At 58.5% G+C, this 14562-nt stretch overlaps 1 protein-coding gene across 5 annotated transcripts in view; it reads left to right on the top strand.

The window, feature by feature from the left end:
- Nucleotides 1-233: 233 nt before the first annotated feature.
- Nucleotides 234-14562, top strand: part of LOC121074201 (nitric oxide synthase 1 adaptor protein) — a 36498-nt gene continuing 22169 nt past the window's right edge. For 3 of the 5 annotated variants that reach the window (XM_040565985.1, XM_040565984.1, XM_040565988.1), the window contains exons 1-2: nt 4557-4723; nt 11127-11198. In XM_040565985.1, the coding sequence (XP_040421919.1) occupies nt 4619-4723; nt 11127-11198 (177 nt within the window). In that variant the 5' untranslated portion in view covers nt 4557-4618. Of the gene's footprint in view, nt 356-4555; nt 4724-11126; nt 11199-14562 lie in introns of those variants that run through there. The other 2 variants (XM_040565986.1, XM_040565987.1) reach the window with 2 other exon arrangements.

Genomic DNA, 14562 nt, shown 5'->3' with positions numbered 1-14562 from the left:
TTGGGGTCCTTCCCTCTGCCCTCAGCAACCCCCATAGCCGTTGGTTTGACATTTTATTTTATTTTATTTTATTTTATTTTAATTTTTCCCCCTCCCTGCTGCATTACGCAGCATGGTGCAGCTTGTTTCCCTCATTCAGAGCACCTGGAGAGTGGTGATTTAAGGAGCTGGGACTCACCCTGCAGCTGGGGTCAGGTCTGGGTGCAGTAGGGTGGTGTTTCTGTGGGGGCAGGCAGCAGTGGGGTGGCTGCATCCAGCCCTTGGTGCCTTGCTGCAGGTGCTTTCCAGTCCCATCCAGGTTCTTGGAGCTGAGCTGTGGGGTGTGTGGTGGGGATAAGAAGCCCCACATGTCAAGGTAAGCACTTATTCTTGAATGAATGGCTGTGTATTGATAAGTTTACTCAGAGCTGCTACAGCTGATTGTGCTGAGGGCGGTTAAGAACCGTGTTTATGCAGCGTGTTGACTTTCTCATAATGGCATTTAGGCACGCTTATCGCTAACGGGCCGCTGAGATTAGCACAGGATGAGTAAGTGCTGCATGGGCTGCCTGCAAAATGCTCAGCGTGCGGCAGCGTCGCTTCAGCTTGCCATGGGAGCTCCCTGGCTGCTGGGCCTGGGTAGTGGCATTGCGTGGAGCCCATGTGGGAGGCTCGCAGGGATGGGTTTGAACAGCCTGTAGCTCCCAGCTGGGGGTCCCAAACCTCCTGGGGGGTCCTGTGGGTCCCAAACCTCCCAGCTCTTGCTGCCTGCTTGCAGCCTGTGGTGGGGCTGGCTGAGGCTGGCAGGGAGGAATGTGGATGTTAGCAGGCACCTGTTTTGCTCCAGGGAGTGTGTTTATTTCAGAAGCGCCGTGTGTTTGTCTTTCTGAAACAAAAATGCTTCAAGACTGGGGGGTCTGTGGAGGACTTCCAAAAAACTGGGCTAATTACAAATTGAAAGGAAATGGTATTGCAAAGAGTCGGAATGTCTATGAAGGCCAAATCTGAGTTTTCAGGCTGTCCCGTTAACATTTTTTCCATGCTCCAGCAGATATCAAAGGCAGGCCTGTGGCTTTAAAAGCAACTCTGAAACTGTTCCCAGTTACACCTCTAAAATAAATACGTAAACGTGGCTGGCTGATGAGCGCTGCAAGCTCATCAGAACAAAATGTCAGAAAATGCCAGCAAGTTCCTGACCTTAATTCCAGCAGGCTTGCCTTCCTCCCCTTCCTGAACTTTTTGCTTCCTTCCCAATCATTGCAATTTAGATGCTAATCACCGGGCTTTATTAGGCAGAAAATGCATCTCATTGCTGTGCTGACCCGTGTGCACTGCTTAGCACTCCTTCCTCCTGGGACTGTGCAGGTGACTGGGGACAAGGTGACTCCCTGCTCAGCCCCATCGTGGTGTTCAAGGATGCTTGGAATGCATTTTGGATGGATACTGAGCTTTGGGATGCTCCATGCCAGCAGGGGCTTGATGTTAGCAGTGTAATCTCTACTTATTAGGCTGTTTAATTGCAGGGCCATGACCCTGAAAGAGTTTGTTGCTATAGGAATTTGTGGAAGGACATTAAAGCAAACTGCAGCGCTAAACTCTGAGCTGGATCCTACCTTTCCTATCTGAATTCCTGCTGGAGATCCGATTTTCATTACAACTTATTGCTTAGAGCTGCAAAATCTGCCAACTGCCCGTTTCCTCCCATTGCCATGCTCCGTGACGTTTCTTGTTCCCACCCACCGCCAGCAGAATAACAAAAATATTTGCATATGGCCAAAAGCCCTTGTTCTTATCGCTCCCTGGAGGAGTGGCCTGCCGAGCACAAACAGGGCTCGGTGTGTTTTCCCAAAACTCGGGCACGGTGTGTTTTGCTAAATCTCTGCCACAGTACAGCCATGGAAGCAACATGTGCAATGACGGCTATGGAGTAGCCGGCTGTAGGTACATCAAATTACTTGTTTTGAGAGGGCTAGCAGCAAGAAGAGGAGGGTTTTGTCCTCCCGGTGTGTGCTGAGCTGCTGACAGTGCCAAGGTACAGGTGTTGTCCTGCAGCCCTGTGCTGGGGGCACGAAGCTGCCCGGAGAGGCTGCGGTGCCCGGAGCACACCGAGCGGTGCGGGTGGCTTCTGCTACAGGCCGCAAGCAGCCATGAGCGTGTCCTGCCGATGCAAAGGGTGCAGAGCCCGAGTAGCTTCGGGGGGACAGGAGCGGACACCTCCGGACAGGGGCGGGCCGCTCGCTGCCGGCTCTCCCCCAGCCTCGCCATGCCGGCTGCGCTTCGGGGCTCGCCCAGGAGGTGGCAGGGCAGCGCCAGCCGCTGCCAGCCGACACCCGGAGGGGGCCCGAGGGGACACACGGAGCTCCCGGGACCCCGGAGGGACCCCACAGGGCCCCCGGAGAGCCCCCAGCAAGGGGGATGCAGCACATCTCTTCTGCGCCTCCGCTGTGCTCTGGCACTTGTGAGGCTGTTCCAAGCAGTCCTTTGCTTTTTTATATATATATATATAAATACTAATGGTAGTCCTTCAAACTGTCCTTGTGGTTACTCTGGGCTTATACAGGCCATACTCCCCTCAACAGGTCTCCTTGGCCTCGGTGGCAGCCGTCTGCTCCCGCTCGTGTGGCACACGGGACCTTTGTCCCTGCTGCCCGCCGTGCCAGGAAGCGACTGAGCAAACAGGCGAACCGGTTGCACAGCTTACGTGCATAACTGCGGGGCTCGTAATGATTGATTTTGAAAGGGAGGAAACAGGTTCCGGACTTGCAGGGCAAACAGGAGCGGAAGGCTGGTCCTCTGGTTGGTCCTCTGGCTGCTCCTTTGGGCAGCTCCCATGCCCGCAGCGCCGGCGTGGTGAGCGCTTGGCAGGCGGTGGTGCGAGGGCAGGAGAGTTGGACGTTGCCTCGTTTTCCCCAGATCATGGTTACGTTGCAGACTTATCAGGAGCGTGGAACTGGGTGAAATGTCAGGGGTATCCTCAACTAACTCCCTGGGAGCGCTGCCCAGGGCTGCAGGCAGCTCACAAGTCGTGTTTGGAGTGGCAGCAGGCAGGGACTGGGGACAGGCTGGCTGCAGGAAGAGCTGCTGCCCCTCCGGGCTGTGTTCCACATACTGCATCTGCTGACACGAGAGGTCCAAAGGCTGTAGAGGAACCCAGAGCATCAAATGCCACGGAACAGCCCCAGTCTCAGTACTGTCCAGCCACCACCTTCTGCCTGTCCCAGCCGTCTCTGATCCCCTGCCCCTTCCAGAACTAAGGAGTGAATGTTTTCAGGAGCCTAGGGCTTGCTGGCTGCTTGCCTCCTGTGGGAAATCATCCCTCAGTTGGCTTGTCCGAGTGCTGGCAGCTCTGGGCGATCCCACCTGAGCCCAGCGCAGGGAGCTGGCAGCCCGGCAGGCATTCCTGTGGGCACTGCTGAGCGCAGCCCTTCCTTATCTCCTGGCGTACCTGGCCGTGCCGGGAGCGCCGTCCCAGCCTCTGCAGCCGGTGATGGTGGAAAGTTCACCCAGGGAGCCTGAGCAAAACTGTTTGTCAGATGTGGCTCGAACAGCACACCCTGGGTTGGCTATCAATGATGTCTGAAGCTCAAGAAAAGTTTCAGTATGCTGATTCAGTCTGAAAAATCGATGGCCCTGAACCTGCCCTCCAAGGGAGGGTGAAGAGCCTGCACTGCAGTCACTTGGAAACCCAAGGCTCGTGTAGGGCCGTGCGGGCAGAGAGAGGGAAGGGCTCCTGTGAGGCACGGGGGTGTCCTGTGCAGGGGGGATGTGGGTGCCTGGTGTTCTGGGTGCCACCTCCAGTGCTCAGGAGGGACCAGCCCGAGCCCTGGTTGATGAGGTTGATGAGCCTCTGGGCTGTTAAAGCACCCGGGGACTGGGCCCTGCCTGGGGGAGCACCACACACGTGATACAAGGGGTGAAACACCCCAGCTTGCAGCCAGCACTGAGCAAGTGAGCCCCCGGACAAGTGGAAAGCAACGCTGGGGGGTTAGCCAGGTGGGGAGCCAGTTCGCAGCTTTTCAGGGCTTTTATAGGGCATGGTGTGCCCAGGTCACAAGGGCTGACCTTTCACAAAATAGAAGACCGAGATTTTTCCTTTCTAGCCTGCTTGATTTCCGCGGTGTCTGATGTTGGTGTACCTGGATACGAAGCCGCTCATCCCTTTTACCTCCCCTCAGCATCCCAGGGCTCAGCTCCCAGCCCGAGGGCTCAGAGCATGCCACGGCTCTATCCCCTCGATCCCACCAAGCCCCAGCGCCTCTTTAACCACTCGCCAGCCTTTCTCCCCCTTTTTTTTTTTATTCCCCTGTTTCCTTTTCCACCCTCCCCGGCGCCGGGCTGCAGAGCCGGGGCCGCGCGCTAGATGTCAGCGGTGACTTCCCCAGCGCCCCTTTTGGCTGATTTTTTTTTTTTTTTTTTTTTCTTTGGGGAACATTTTTTTTCCCGGCCCCTCCTTCCTTCCTTCCTTCCCTCCCTCCCTCCCCGGGGCAACGCGGGGCCCTCCGGGCGCCCCCCGTCCCCGCTCCCCCCCCCCCCCCCCGCGCTGCGCGGCGGCGCGTCCCCCCCCCGGGGCCGGTGGGCGGCGAGGGGCGGAGGGTGCGCGGCGGCGGGGCCGGGAGCGCCGCAGGGCAGCGGGGCCGCCATGCCCGCCAAGTCCAAGTACAACCTGGTGGACGACCGGCACGACCTCCGCATCCCCCTGCACAACGAGGACGCCTTCCAGCACGGCATCTGCTTCGAGGCCAAGGTGGGCAGCGGGCGCGCACCCCCCGGTGGTTTCCACCTCCACCCCCCCTGCCCCCAGCGCCTTTTTGCGCGGTTCTTCTGCGCTTTTCCCCCGGGCTCCCATCCCTTGGTGGTGCCCCGACTGTGATCCGGGAGTTGGGTGAGTCCTTCCACCCCGTCCCAAATGGTGGAGGTGGCGGGAGCGGGGTCACCCCGCTGCTTTGCCGAGGAGCCCTCCTGAGCCTCTCCGCAGCATCACCTGGGGACGCGGCCCCGGGGAGCTGGGCACCGCGGGCATCCTCCGGCGCGGGCACCCCTGGGGTGCCGTGGAGGGGCGGCTGGGGTGCAGCAGGACAGCTCTTCCCGCAGCTCTCCAAGGCGAGGAACCCTCCGTGAGAGCGGACGGAGGAGCCCCGTGCCATTTGCGGTGCGCTGGGAGAGGCCAGGGCCGCCCGCCCGAAGTCAGGGCTTGCTGTTTCTCCGTACAAATATAAACCATTCTTGCCTGCGGGTTTGGCAGGAAGCACTGTGTTGTTCTTTTCTGCTGGGACCTCTCGGGCTCTTACTCTGTTTGGGCTGTGACATCCCACAGCGGAGTGCTCGCGACCTCTGAGCAGCGCGAGGAGCAGCCGAGCATCCGTCCGCGTTGGGCAGGTAGCTGGGGGTAGGCAGGGGGGCAGCAAGCCACGAAATTCGGGAAGCAAAAGCGTAAAATCTGCCCCCCCCCCCCCCCTTTGCTATTCATGGGGGATAGGGTTGTCACGATGACGGGATACTCCAAGTGGGGTTGACTTGGATAAACGCTGGTGTAAAAGTTCCTATAAAAGAGCGGCAGGGAGGCGGGCACCTCGTACGCCGTTGTCCTCGGAGCAGAGGTGCTGGCGGGGGAAGGACCACGGGGTTGGCACCCCGTTCCGTGCAGTGGCCTGGTGGCATGCCTGCGCCCTGCTGGAGGGTGCGGGAGCTGTGCTGTTCCCCCTCTCCTCGAGGCTGGGGGGGTTTGTCTGCGGAGGCCGTTGCCTGTCCCGTGGTGGGCACCGCGCTGCGGGGAGCACAGCAGAGGAGTTGTTTATGGAGCAAACTTAAAACCTGCTTTGTGACTGTTCCTGGGAATGGCTGCTCCAATTCCAGGAGTGAAGGGATGCAAAGTGGGTTATCGGAGCTGGGTGCTGTTGTACTGCCAGCACCTGCTGCACAGCGGCACCCTTCCTCAGTCCCTTTCCCTGGGTGCTCTGCCCCTTCCCTGCCCGCCTGGGGCGGGAACGGGGGCTTGGGGGGAGCAGTGGGGCACGGCTTCGTTGCCCCCAGTGTGCTCACATCTCATCTCTCCTCCGTGCTGCTGGTGTGGCTGTGGCACCGGGGTGGCGCGTGAGCCTTTGTTAGCGCCTCTTTCTTTTATTGTGTCCTGTGGCACGCGTTACTGCCAAGCATGAGCTGTGTGAGCCCTGCTCCTGAATTTGTGTGTTTCTCCAGCAGCTCCTGATGCCAGATGCAGGATGCAGATGGCTTAGGCAATTACTCCATCCTTTTATTAGATTGGTGGAGAATAATTAAATGCTTACACTCCTTTAGTTCCTTTTATCCCCAAGAATCCCGAGCGCTTAAACTCACACGGCTCTTGTCTGAGCGAGGCACGGAGCGCACGGCGAGGCGGCAAAATGAGAAGCGCAGGTTTAGAGCAGAGCTTTGTGGGAGCGCAGAAAGAAGAAAACCCCTTGAAAGAAGAAAAACCCCTTGTGTCCTGTCCCCAAACAGCCTCTGGCAGAATTACACGGGTGTTGGTAGGCTGGAGCAGCCCAGGCAGCAAGCGCTGCACCTTCCTCCTCCTCCTCCTCTTCCTCCTTTTCCTGGTACCGGGTGTTGGTCCTCTACCCGCCAGCTGCCACCTTTGTCCTGGCAGTGGTCACCGCTGTCGGGTTTTGGCCTTTCCCAAGCACACAAGGTGATGAAAAGCAAGCAGTGCTGTCGAAGGCGACGCCGTCAGGAGATGGGCGCTGCGCTGCACGCCAGAGCCGCTCGCAGCCATATGCTCTGGCACGGGGACACCACGTCGGAGCGCAGTGTCCTCCGAGGATTATCTTAATCCATTTTCTGGAGATAAACCCCATGGTTGGAAAATCCTGCTCCATCTCCTTAGGGATGGTAATGCGCTTCACACTTTGTGAGCTGTTTTTGCTGGCCACCTCTCTTGGCACCGAAAGCCTCCGTGTCTCTGAAGTGCCTCGATCGGGCCAGTGGGAATCGGAGGAGCTGGCTCCGAGGGAAGGCAGGCTTCAATTTCTGCCCATTGTGGTCTGAATTGTTGAATAAAATCAAAAGGCAGGCCTCTGGAGTGTGCTGAAGCATTCGGATGAAAGAGCTGTGAGCTGCAGCGTGTCGCAGGGGAGCTGGCATGGATTCCCACTTGTGCAATGGTTTCCTGTTTAAATAAATGGGTATTTATAGAGTAAAGACACCTTCTGTCCTCCTCCACCTCTCTGCCCGGCGTGGCTGCTCCACTTGGGGCAGGGAGGAGGGGACGCGAGCTTGCTCTTTATGTTCCTAATGTCACGGTGCTGCGGAACAAAACCTGAAGGCAGCTCGGGTGTAGCTCTGCCATACCCATTATTTGGAAGCAGTTTTGATCCTTCGGTCCCACGCTCATTGATCTGTTGGCAGTGCCCTAATGTACGCGGTCCCCCAGGAGAGGGGAGATGTGATGTCCACAGCACTCTTGGCAGGCAGGGTTTTTGAGGTTTGGATGGGCTTTTGTTTTTTTTCCCTACCCTTAAGGGATCTTGGCAACCAAGCATTTTCTATCGCATTTGTCAGTACTTTTTCTCCACTTTTGTGCGTGGGAAACTGAGAACGAACTGAGCATCTGCTGCTGTCTATGTTTGGAGACAGGACACGGAGGAGACTTCACTGGGATCCAGTACGTCCCTTCCCGTGAATCCTGCCAGCTCCCAGCAGACGGGGTGGCTCGCCTGCCTGTCCCCTCGCGGGGCTGCGATGGTGGCAGTGCCCGCTGGCTGCGGAGGGGACCTGAAGCGAGCCGAGCCGCAGGCATCTCCCACCTGGGCCAGCCCCTTGCCCTGCTGCAGGCTCCCCTCGCGGGCATTTCTCGTCCCCTGGCCGGGTTTCCTGGCACCAGGCAGCGCTGGAAGTGGGCAGCAGGTTGCTCGAAGCTCCGCACCTCTAGCTGGCTGCGAGAGGTTGGCAGCTGCGCCCGGGGGCTGTTTCTGCTGGCAGCTCTCGAGCAGCGAGTTCGGCGAGGTCTGCTCAGCCAGGAGCAGAGCTGCGGAGTGATCGAGCCCGGGACTGCTCGCTGCGGGCTATAAATAACCTTCCCGAGTGCCACACGGCTTCTCTGCAGCAGGGACGTGTTTTTTGCCCTGCTGGTGAAGTCGTTTCATGGGCTGCTCGGCGGGTGAGAAGCCCTGGGGGGCTTTTGGCTCCCGCTGCCTGGTGGCCTTGGGCTGCGTGGCTCTGGCACCTTGTACCCAGGGCCAGCCCCGTACCCGTGTCCCCATGTCACAGGGAGCTGGCACATGACTGCCCGGGCTGGGACGCCGAGGCTTTTCCGTGGAAGGCAGCTGGCACGCTGACTTTTCCCTTCCTTCTGAGTAAGCCTCCCCACAGCTGGGGCAGGGCAGAGCGTGGGGGGCTCACCTGCCTCCTCCCGGGCCGCTCGGGGAAGCCGTGGTGCTGGGATCACCGCCACGGGTTTCCCTCTTCGCACCGTGCTGAGTTCTGGGCTGCGCTCCCCCAGTTCTGCCCTGGCCCTGGCTGCAGCCTCAGCTTTTCCCCCTGATGCTGTAGCACGGCGGTGGGAAGGGAAGGGGTGAAGCTGGAAGGCGCTGCCCTGCTTTTTGGGGGACTTGAGGAATGCGGGCAGGATTTCGGGGTGAGCACCCTGGGGATGATGCCCGCTCTGCACCGCTGCCTGCCCGCGGCTCCTCGCTCCGGCGGCTCTTCCCCCGTGTCTCGGGGCGGCTTTCGGGGCTGGCGAGGCGCCAGGCAGCCTGCCCGGGCTTCCCTGGCCGCCGGGGATGATTCAGCCCTGACCTTTGCACGGGGTCTGGCTGGCGGGGAGGCGACGTGCCTCGCTTCGCGGCTCCTCTCCAGCAAGGCTTCCCCGGCCCCGCGGACGTGGCTCAGGAGGTGTCCCTGGAAAAGCACCTCAAGGAAACTCGTCGCTGCTGGGGCAGAAGAGTATTAAACAACCTCAAGGGGGGGGGGGGGGGGGGGGGCGCGGGGAAGAAAAGCTCAATGAGCTGTGCAAACATTGCACTGGCAAAATGCGTCTCTTGGTTTTCCGGGGGACGAGGAGGCTGCGTGGGGCTGCCTCCGCTCTGGAGGCTCGGCTTCATCCCCCGTCTCGTTCCCACAGCCCGTGGCAGGACGAGGCTCGGGGCCGTGAGTAGGAGGCTGGAGGAGAGCGGGGCCGGAGCAGCCGTCGGGGCGCTTATCGCATGCGAGAGGCTGATAAGCACGGCGGTTTCTCACGCCAGCCCCGCTCCTTTGCCGGGGAGGAGCTGGCTGGAGGCTGACCTCCACGTCTGCATTTTTTGGGGGATGCTCACCGCCCTGTGAAGGGTTGTGAAGGGTTGTTCCTCTGCAGGGCACTTCCCGCTTGTGGTTTCTGTCCTCAGCGCTGAAATAACCCAGGGCCTTGGTCCATCTGCTGGATTTTGTGAAATGTGCAAAAAAAAAAAATAAAAAAAATTAAAAATACCCACTTCCAGAGCAGGGGGAGAGGTGGATGTTTTGGGGCTGAGCACAGTGTCTGTGTGAAGCAAGGTGAGGCCGATGGGGTTGAGGCAGATGGCAGCAGGATGCTCTGGTACCCGGGTTTGGGGCAGAGGTGCATCCTGCAGGGTACCAGGCACGGCGTAGCTGTCTGGTGGCCATCTCGTACTACCTCGTGATGCTTTCCAGACTTTGTATTAAAATAAATAAAAGGGGGGGAAAAAAAATGAAAGTGATTGGTGGAATAGATGCCTCATAGACCTAAATCTTGAAGTAGGAAGGCTCCGTGTAGGGTGTGTGATTGCGAGCTGGCCAGGACTGCTGCCTTTGTGGTTGGGCTTCAGCCGCTGCCGTTCAGAAGGTGCCTGCTGCCTCTGCCCGGGCTGCGGCACGGGGCTTAATTCCCATCGTGTAAGGCTTTCCTGCACCGCTGCAGCACATGATGGCCAAGCCAGCTGTTTGACGGTTATTTTTATATCCGCTCTCTTTGTGTCCTCACAGCACCAGCTGCTCGGTCCCACCGGTGCTGGGGGCTGTGGCCATCGCCTGCATCCTCCCGTGGGAGCAGGATCGGTGCGGGGCTCGGTGTGGGTGCTCAGCTCAGCCAACAGGGCTTGTTCTGCTCCAGCGTGCCCAGGATAGGATGTAAGGGGCAGTAATTAACAGGGAAGGGCCGTAATTAACAGGGAAGGGCCGGTCACAGGACAGGTTGCCCCAGCTATCGCAGGGGTATTCCAGTATCCCGTCTGTCGCAGGTGACCCGGTGCAGCTGGGGGGATTTTGGGTTACCCCCGTGGGCTTTGATGCCAGCGGGGGTAAGTGAGCGCTGCTGGGCTGCTCGCTGAAGCTGTGCTCCTTTACCAGGGCTGAAGCCTTGTGGCTGTGTGTGCTGCCATGGCTCTGTGTTTCATGCCCTGAATTACCATCACCCTCCCCAAAAAGCGTTGGTTGCAGGTCAGGAGACGTTTGAAAGCCTCCTCTCCCCCTTGGTGCGTGATGCCTGCTTAGGGAGGAGTGGTGCTGGTTCAGGGGAGCACCAGGCTCCCGCTGGGCTTTGCACAGCTTGCGCTTTTTCTTCTTGATTTATTAAAGAGATCGATCTGGCTCTTTCTGGCAAGCAGGAATACCATGAAGAGCAAACAGTGGTGCAAGCCATCTTGTGTCCCTTCATATGGTGGGAAGCCCGAGCTGCGCTGCACCCAACAGGCTGCTGCACCACCTGCAAAGGACTACCCCGCTTGAGTCATTGGAGTTGTTGCAGGGTTTTCTTACAAGAAAGCAACTCTGTTCATCTGCCAGGCAGAAAGGATGCTCGCGTGGGGACTTGTCTTGCTCCTAGGGACAGGCAGGTGGGGCAATGCCCAGTCCCTGTGCCCGCTCATGCCTGCATGCTGTGGTCCCCCGCTCAGGATCACCGCACCCTGTGCCACCCCAGCTTTTGCTCTGTTCCTTCTCCAAGTGACCCATCTTTCCGAGCTGCCCCCAGGGCCCGGTTCCCATCTGCTCAGTGGAGTTTCGAGGTCCCGCTGCAAAGGGGTCGGCGTTACCAGCCCGGGACAAGCAAAGGGCGCCTGGGTGCGGGCGGGAGGCAGGGCTGAGAAGCACCGGGGGGCCTCTGGGTGTGGGGGGAGGCGAGGAGGCTGCTTGCCGTGCTCCGAGCAGTGGCCCCTAACCTGCTCTTTCTTTCCCCGCAGTACATAGGCAGCCTGGATGTGCCGCGGCCCAACAGCAGGGTGGAGATCGTGACGGCCATGCGGCGGATCAGGGTGAGTGCCGCGGGGGTGCCCCTCTGCACCCCTTCCCCGGGGTCGTCCCTAACTCTGCAGCTCCCTCCATCAAAACATCCGTGCACCACGTGTCACGCTGCCACCCCGGAGCGTCCCTGGCACCTGGGGTACCCAGGACGTCCCGTGTGCCCCGGCTGCACACATCAGCTGCCCGAAAACGCGGGTGGTGTGTGGGCAGGTTCGCTCCTGGCTGATGGCCCCATGCGAATTTAAAGCCCCGAGTGCGGAGAAACCGGCAGCATGTGGGGCTCGCTCGGTGGCGAGCAGGTCAGGGGATGTCAGCTGGCTATGAAATCATCCGACTTCCCGAAATAGGCACGGGCAGGGTGCTCGGCGCTCCGGCTGCATAATGCCTGGCCGGCAGCCACCAGAGCAGCTCTTCCTCCGCTCCCCTGCCTGCCGCGTGCGGCCGGGAAGCCTCCAGCCTCCCCCCGGGGCTCGGCGGTGATGTTTGGGTTTGTTTGTTTCTTTGTTTGCTCCAAAATTTCAGCACGGAGAGAGCTCGTGGGCTTCTCTCAACAGCTTTCCTGCACGCTGCCCTCGGCAGTGCTTAATGTCGTGGCCTGGGGGCAAGGTCTTTGGGTCTTTTACGTATTTTTAAATTTTTAGATTTGCTCACCTTGGTTGCAGGCTGGGGTTGGGATCTGTTATGCCATGGAGAGCTCTCTGAGGTCTGTAGGCGGCTGTTTCCTCCTCGTCCCCCGGGACCCATGTTGTTCTGGGAAGAGACGTTTGGGGTAAGGCTGCTAAAAAAAAAACACACACGTCTCTGGCCCCAAAATCGCACAGCTCCACATCAGGGCGAGAGAACTGGCACAGCTTTGGGAGCTTAAATAAACCCAAATGTTTAAAAGCAAAACCAAACAAAGCAGTCCTCATGGACCGATGGAAGCAGACTTAAGCCCGGCCTAGACAATTCGTAGCTGAAGCTGTGAGTGGATGCAAATTAGGGTAAAATAATGATTTCTTCAGACAAACAATGTGTTTGAAATGTGCTCGAGCCGCCTTGGTCCGGGGTAACGCGGGACAGATGCAAGTTGTTAAAGGATGCGAGTCTGCAGATGTGGTCTGCCAGAGGGACTCTGAATTAATTTCTCGCTTTGGGGTGCTGCTTGCAAGGAGGGTGCCAGGAGGGGTGGCGTGATGGGGGGTCACGTATATGGGGCCCTTCCTGCCCTGGTGGGGCTGCGGGGGCACAGGCTGGGTGCCGGGGCTGGTGTCGGCTCGGCTGGAGGTCGGGGAAGTTCTCGAGGGGAGCTGGGAGCACAGCACTCCCTGCCCATTGGCACGGGAAAAATGGGCAAAGAAAAAGCGTTTAGGCACAGACAGGGAGCAAGAGGAGAACTCCATATGCAAGCTCTAGCAGTTCTGTGCATCACACTCAGAGCAGCTGCTGACCCTGGATTTTATGCAGCTTTTGATGCGGTGCCTGTTTTAGGGCAAACGTGGGGTCTCCCTGCTTGTTCTCGCTGCTGGTGAAGGAGCAGCCTTTGGGCTACCTCCCCGCTGGGTTTTGGCTCAATGTACCAAAGGATAAAAACGTGCGCGGAGGCACCCTGCCTGGCAGCGGGGGTCCCGGCGAGGGGGAGAACACCCTGGGAGCCCCCAGGAGCTGACGGAGGATGGGGTTGGACTGCAGCATCCCGCTTGGACGGAGCCCTGACCCGGGGAGCAGGGCAGGAGGCGCATAGCAGGCATTGCTGGCATTCCTGCGCTGCCTGCCGCCCGCCCGCTCCCCCGCAGCACAGCACGGCTCCGCCGGAGGTCTCTTTCTTGGGTCTGGAGCCAGAGAGGCTTTTCCCTTTCTCCTCCTCGCCTCACAGAGGGTGACCCAGTCCAGGTCGCTGCGCGCTCGGAAGTGCCGGGCTGGGCGTACCTCCCAAACGCTCCCTGCCTCTGCAGCCGGGAGGGATCCATGCCTTAGTCTCCTTAAGTTGTCGGTGGGCACCTGAACCTCAGAAGGTCCCAAATTCAACAGTAATTAAACACTGGTTAGAGCTGCAGCCAGCCTGCCCTGCACGGAGCTGCTGAGCTGGAGGGATTCAGAAAGGAGCTGCTGCCAGCGAGGGGCTTACTGCGCCGACGTGCCGTGTCTTCCCAACCCCAGGCACTCTCAGCTGCTGAAGAGTTGAGTTTAAAATGCCTGAACTAGCTGCAAGACATCCTTTTATTTTCTTCTTTTCCCAGAATGCTTGAGCGCTGCGGTCGGGCCCTAAATGGCAGCCCTAGCTGTATGTTTTCTCATGGTGTTATGACGTAAATACATGCAAAATGCAAAATCCTCCTGGTGCTGCTGGCACCTCTCCAGTGCAGCCCGTGTTACCTGGCCGGGGCTTGGCTCAGCCCTTCTGGAGGGTTTCGAGTCCTCCTTTTTGCTGCTTGGATTGCCGAACGTGGCCTTAAGCCAGGTTTTCTCTGGTGCCAGGGAGGATGAAATCGTATATAGTTACTGTTTTAAATGCTGCTTATGTGGAGGTCTCCTGCAAGCCTGTTTCTGGGAAGTGTCCAGCAGAGGTTTGCAGGCTCAGAACCACGAGGCTTTTCAGGCACTTTAATGCCTGGCTCCTCCAGACCTCCTACTCCGTCAGGTACATCTGATTTTGTGGGACTTTTGCTACTTCGCATAGCTGAGCTTTTTTTTTTTAAAAAAAAAAACAAATTGGCAAAACTTCTGAATTTTAACAAGCGTGTTGAAAGCCGAATTTTGCCTCCTCTGACAGCCACATGCACAGTTGGTGTGAAAATGGGTGCGCTTGGACGGTTATTTGCATAGAACACGTGGTGTCATCTGGAGCACATTTAATTTAAACCTTTGAGATATACCTGTTTGCACCGCAGAGGGTGTTTAAAAGTGTTAGGCCATTTATGTCTTGCTTGAGGAGAGGAAAAAAAGGAAGGCAAACAACACAGCCAGTGTGGTTTGTGCAGGGAAACGGAGCAGGGTTTGAAAGCAATCTGCCGAGGGTGGGTGGTGCGTGGTGGTGGGCTGGGGGCGCGCCTGGAGGAGGCGAGGAAGGCAGCTGGCTCCTTGCAAACAGCGCTGGGTGCAGGGCGAGCTAATGGCTTCACGTCATCATCCAGGACGGACAGGATTGCCTTCCATCTGGGAGGAACCGGTGGGGTATTTGTCATAATTTCGATTGCTCTTTCGGCATCCTGACAGTCAGAGCAAAAAGGGCAAAGGTTTCCAGGCGGGTTTATTGCTCTGCCAGTGCTGCTTAACTTCATAACGAAATAACCTCCCGTCTGTGTCAGACCTTGCACCGGTGTCGGCGCTGGCCACGTACCTGCGCGATGACTGGTGTGGGTGCCATTACACGCTTGTGCTTCTCTGCTCATCCCC

This window comes from Cygnus olor, chromosome 8 (assembly GCF_009769625.2).
Source record: "Cygnus olor isolate bCygOlo1 chromosome 8, bCygOlo1.pri.v2, whole genome shotgun sequence".
NCBI lineage: Eukaryota > Metazoa > Chordata > Aves > Anseriformes > Anatidae > Cygnus > Cygnus olor.
The sequence above is the reverse complement of the archived record's forward strand: the minus strand, read 5'-3'. Positions and strand labels throughout refer to the sequence as shown.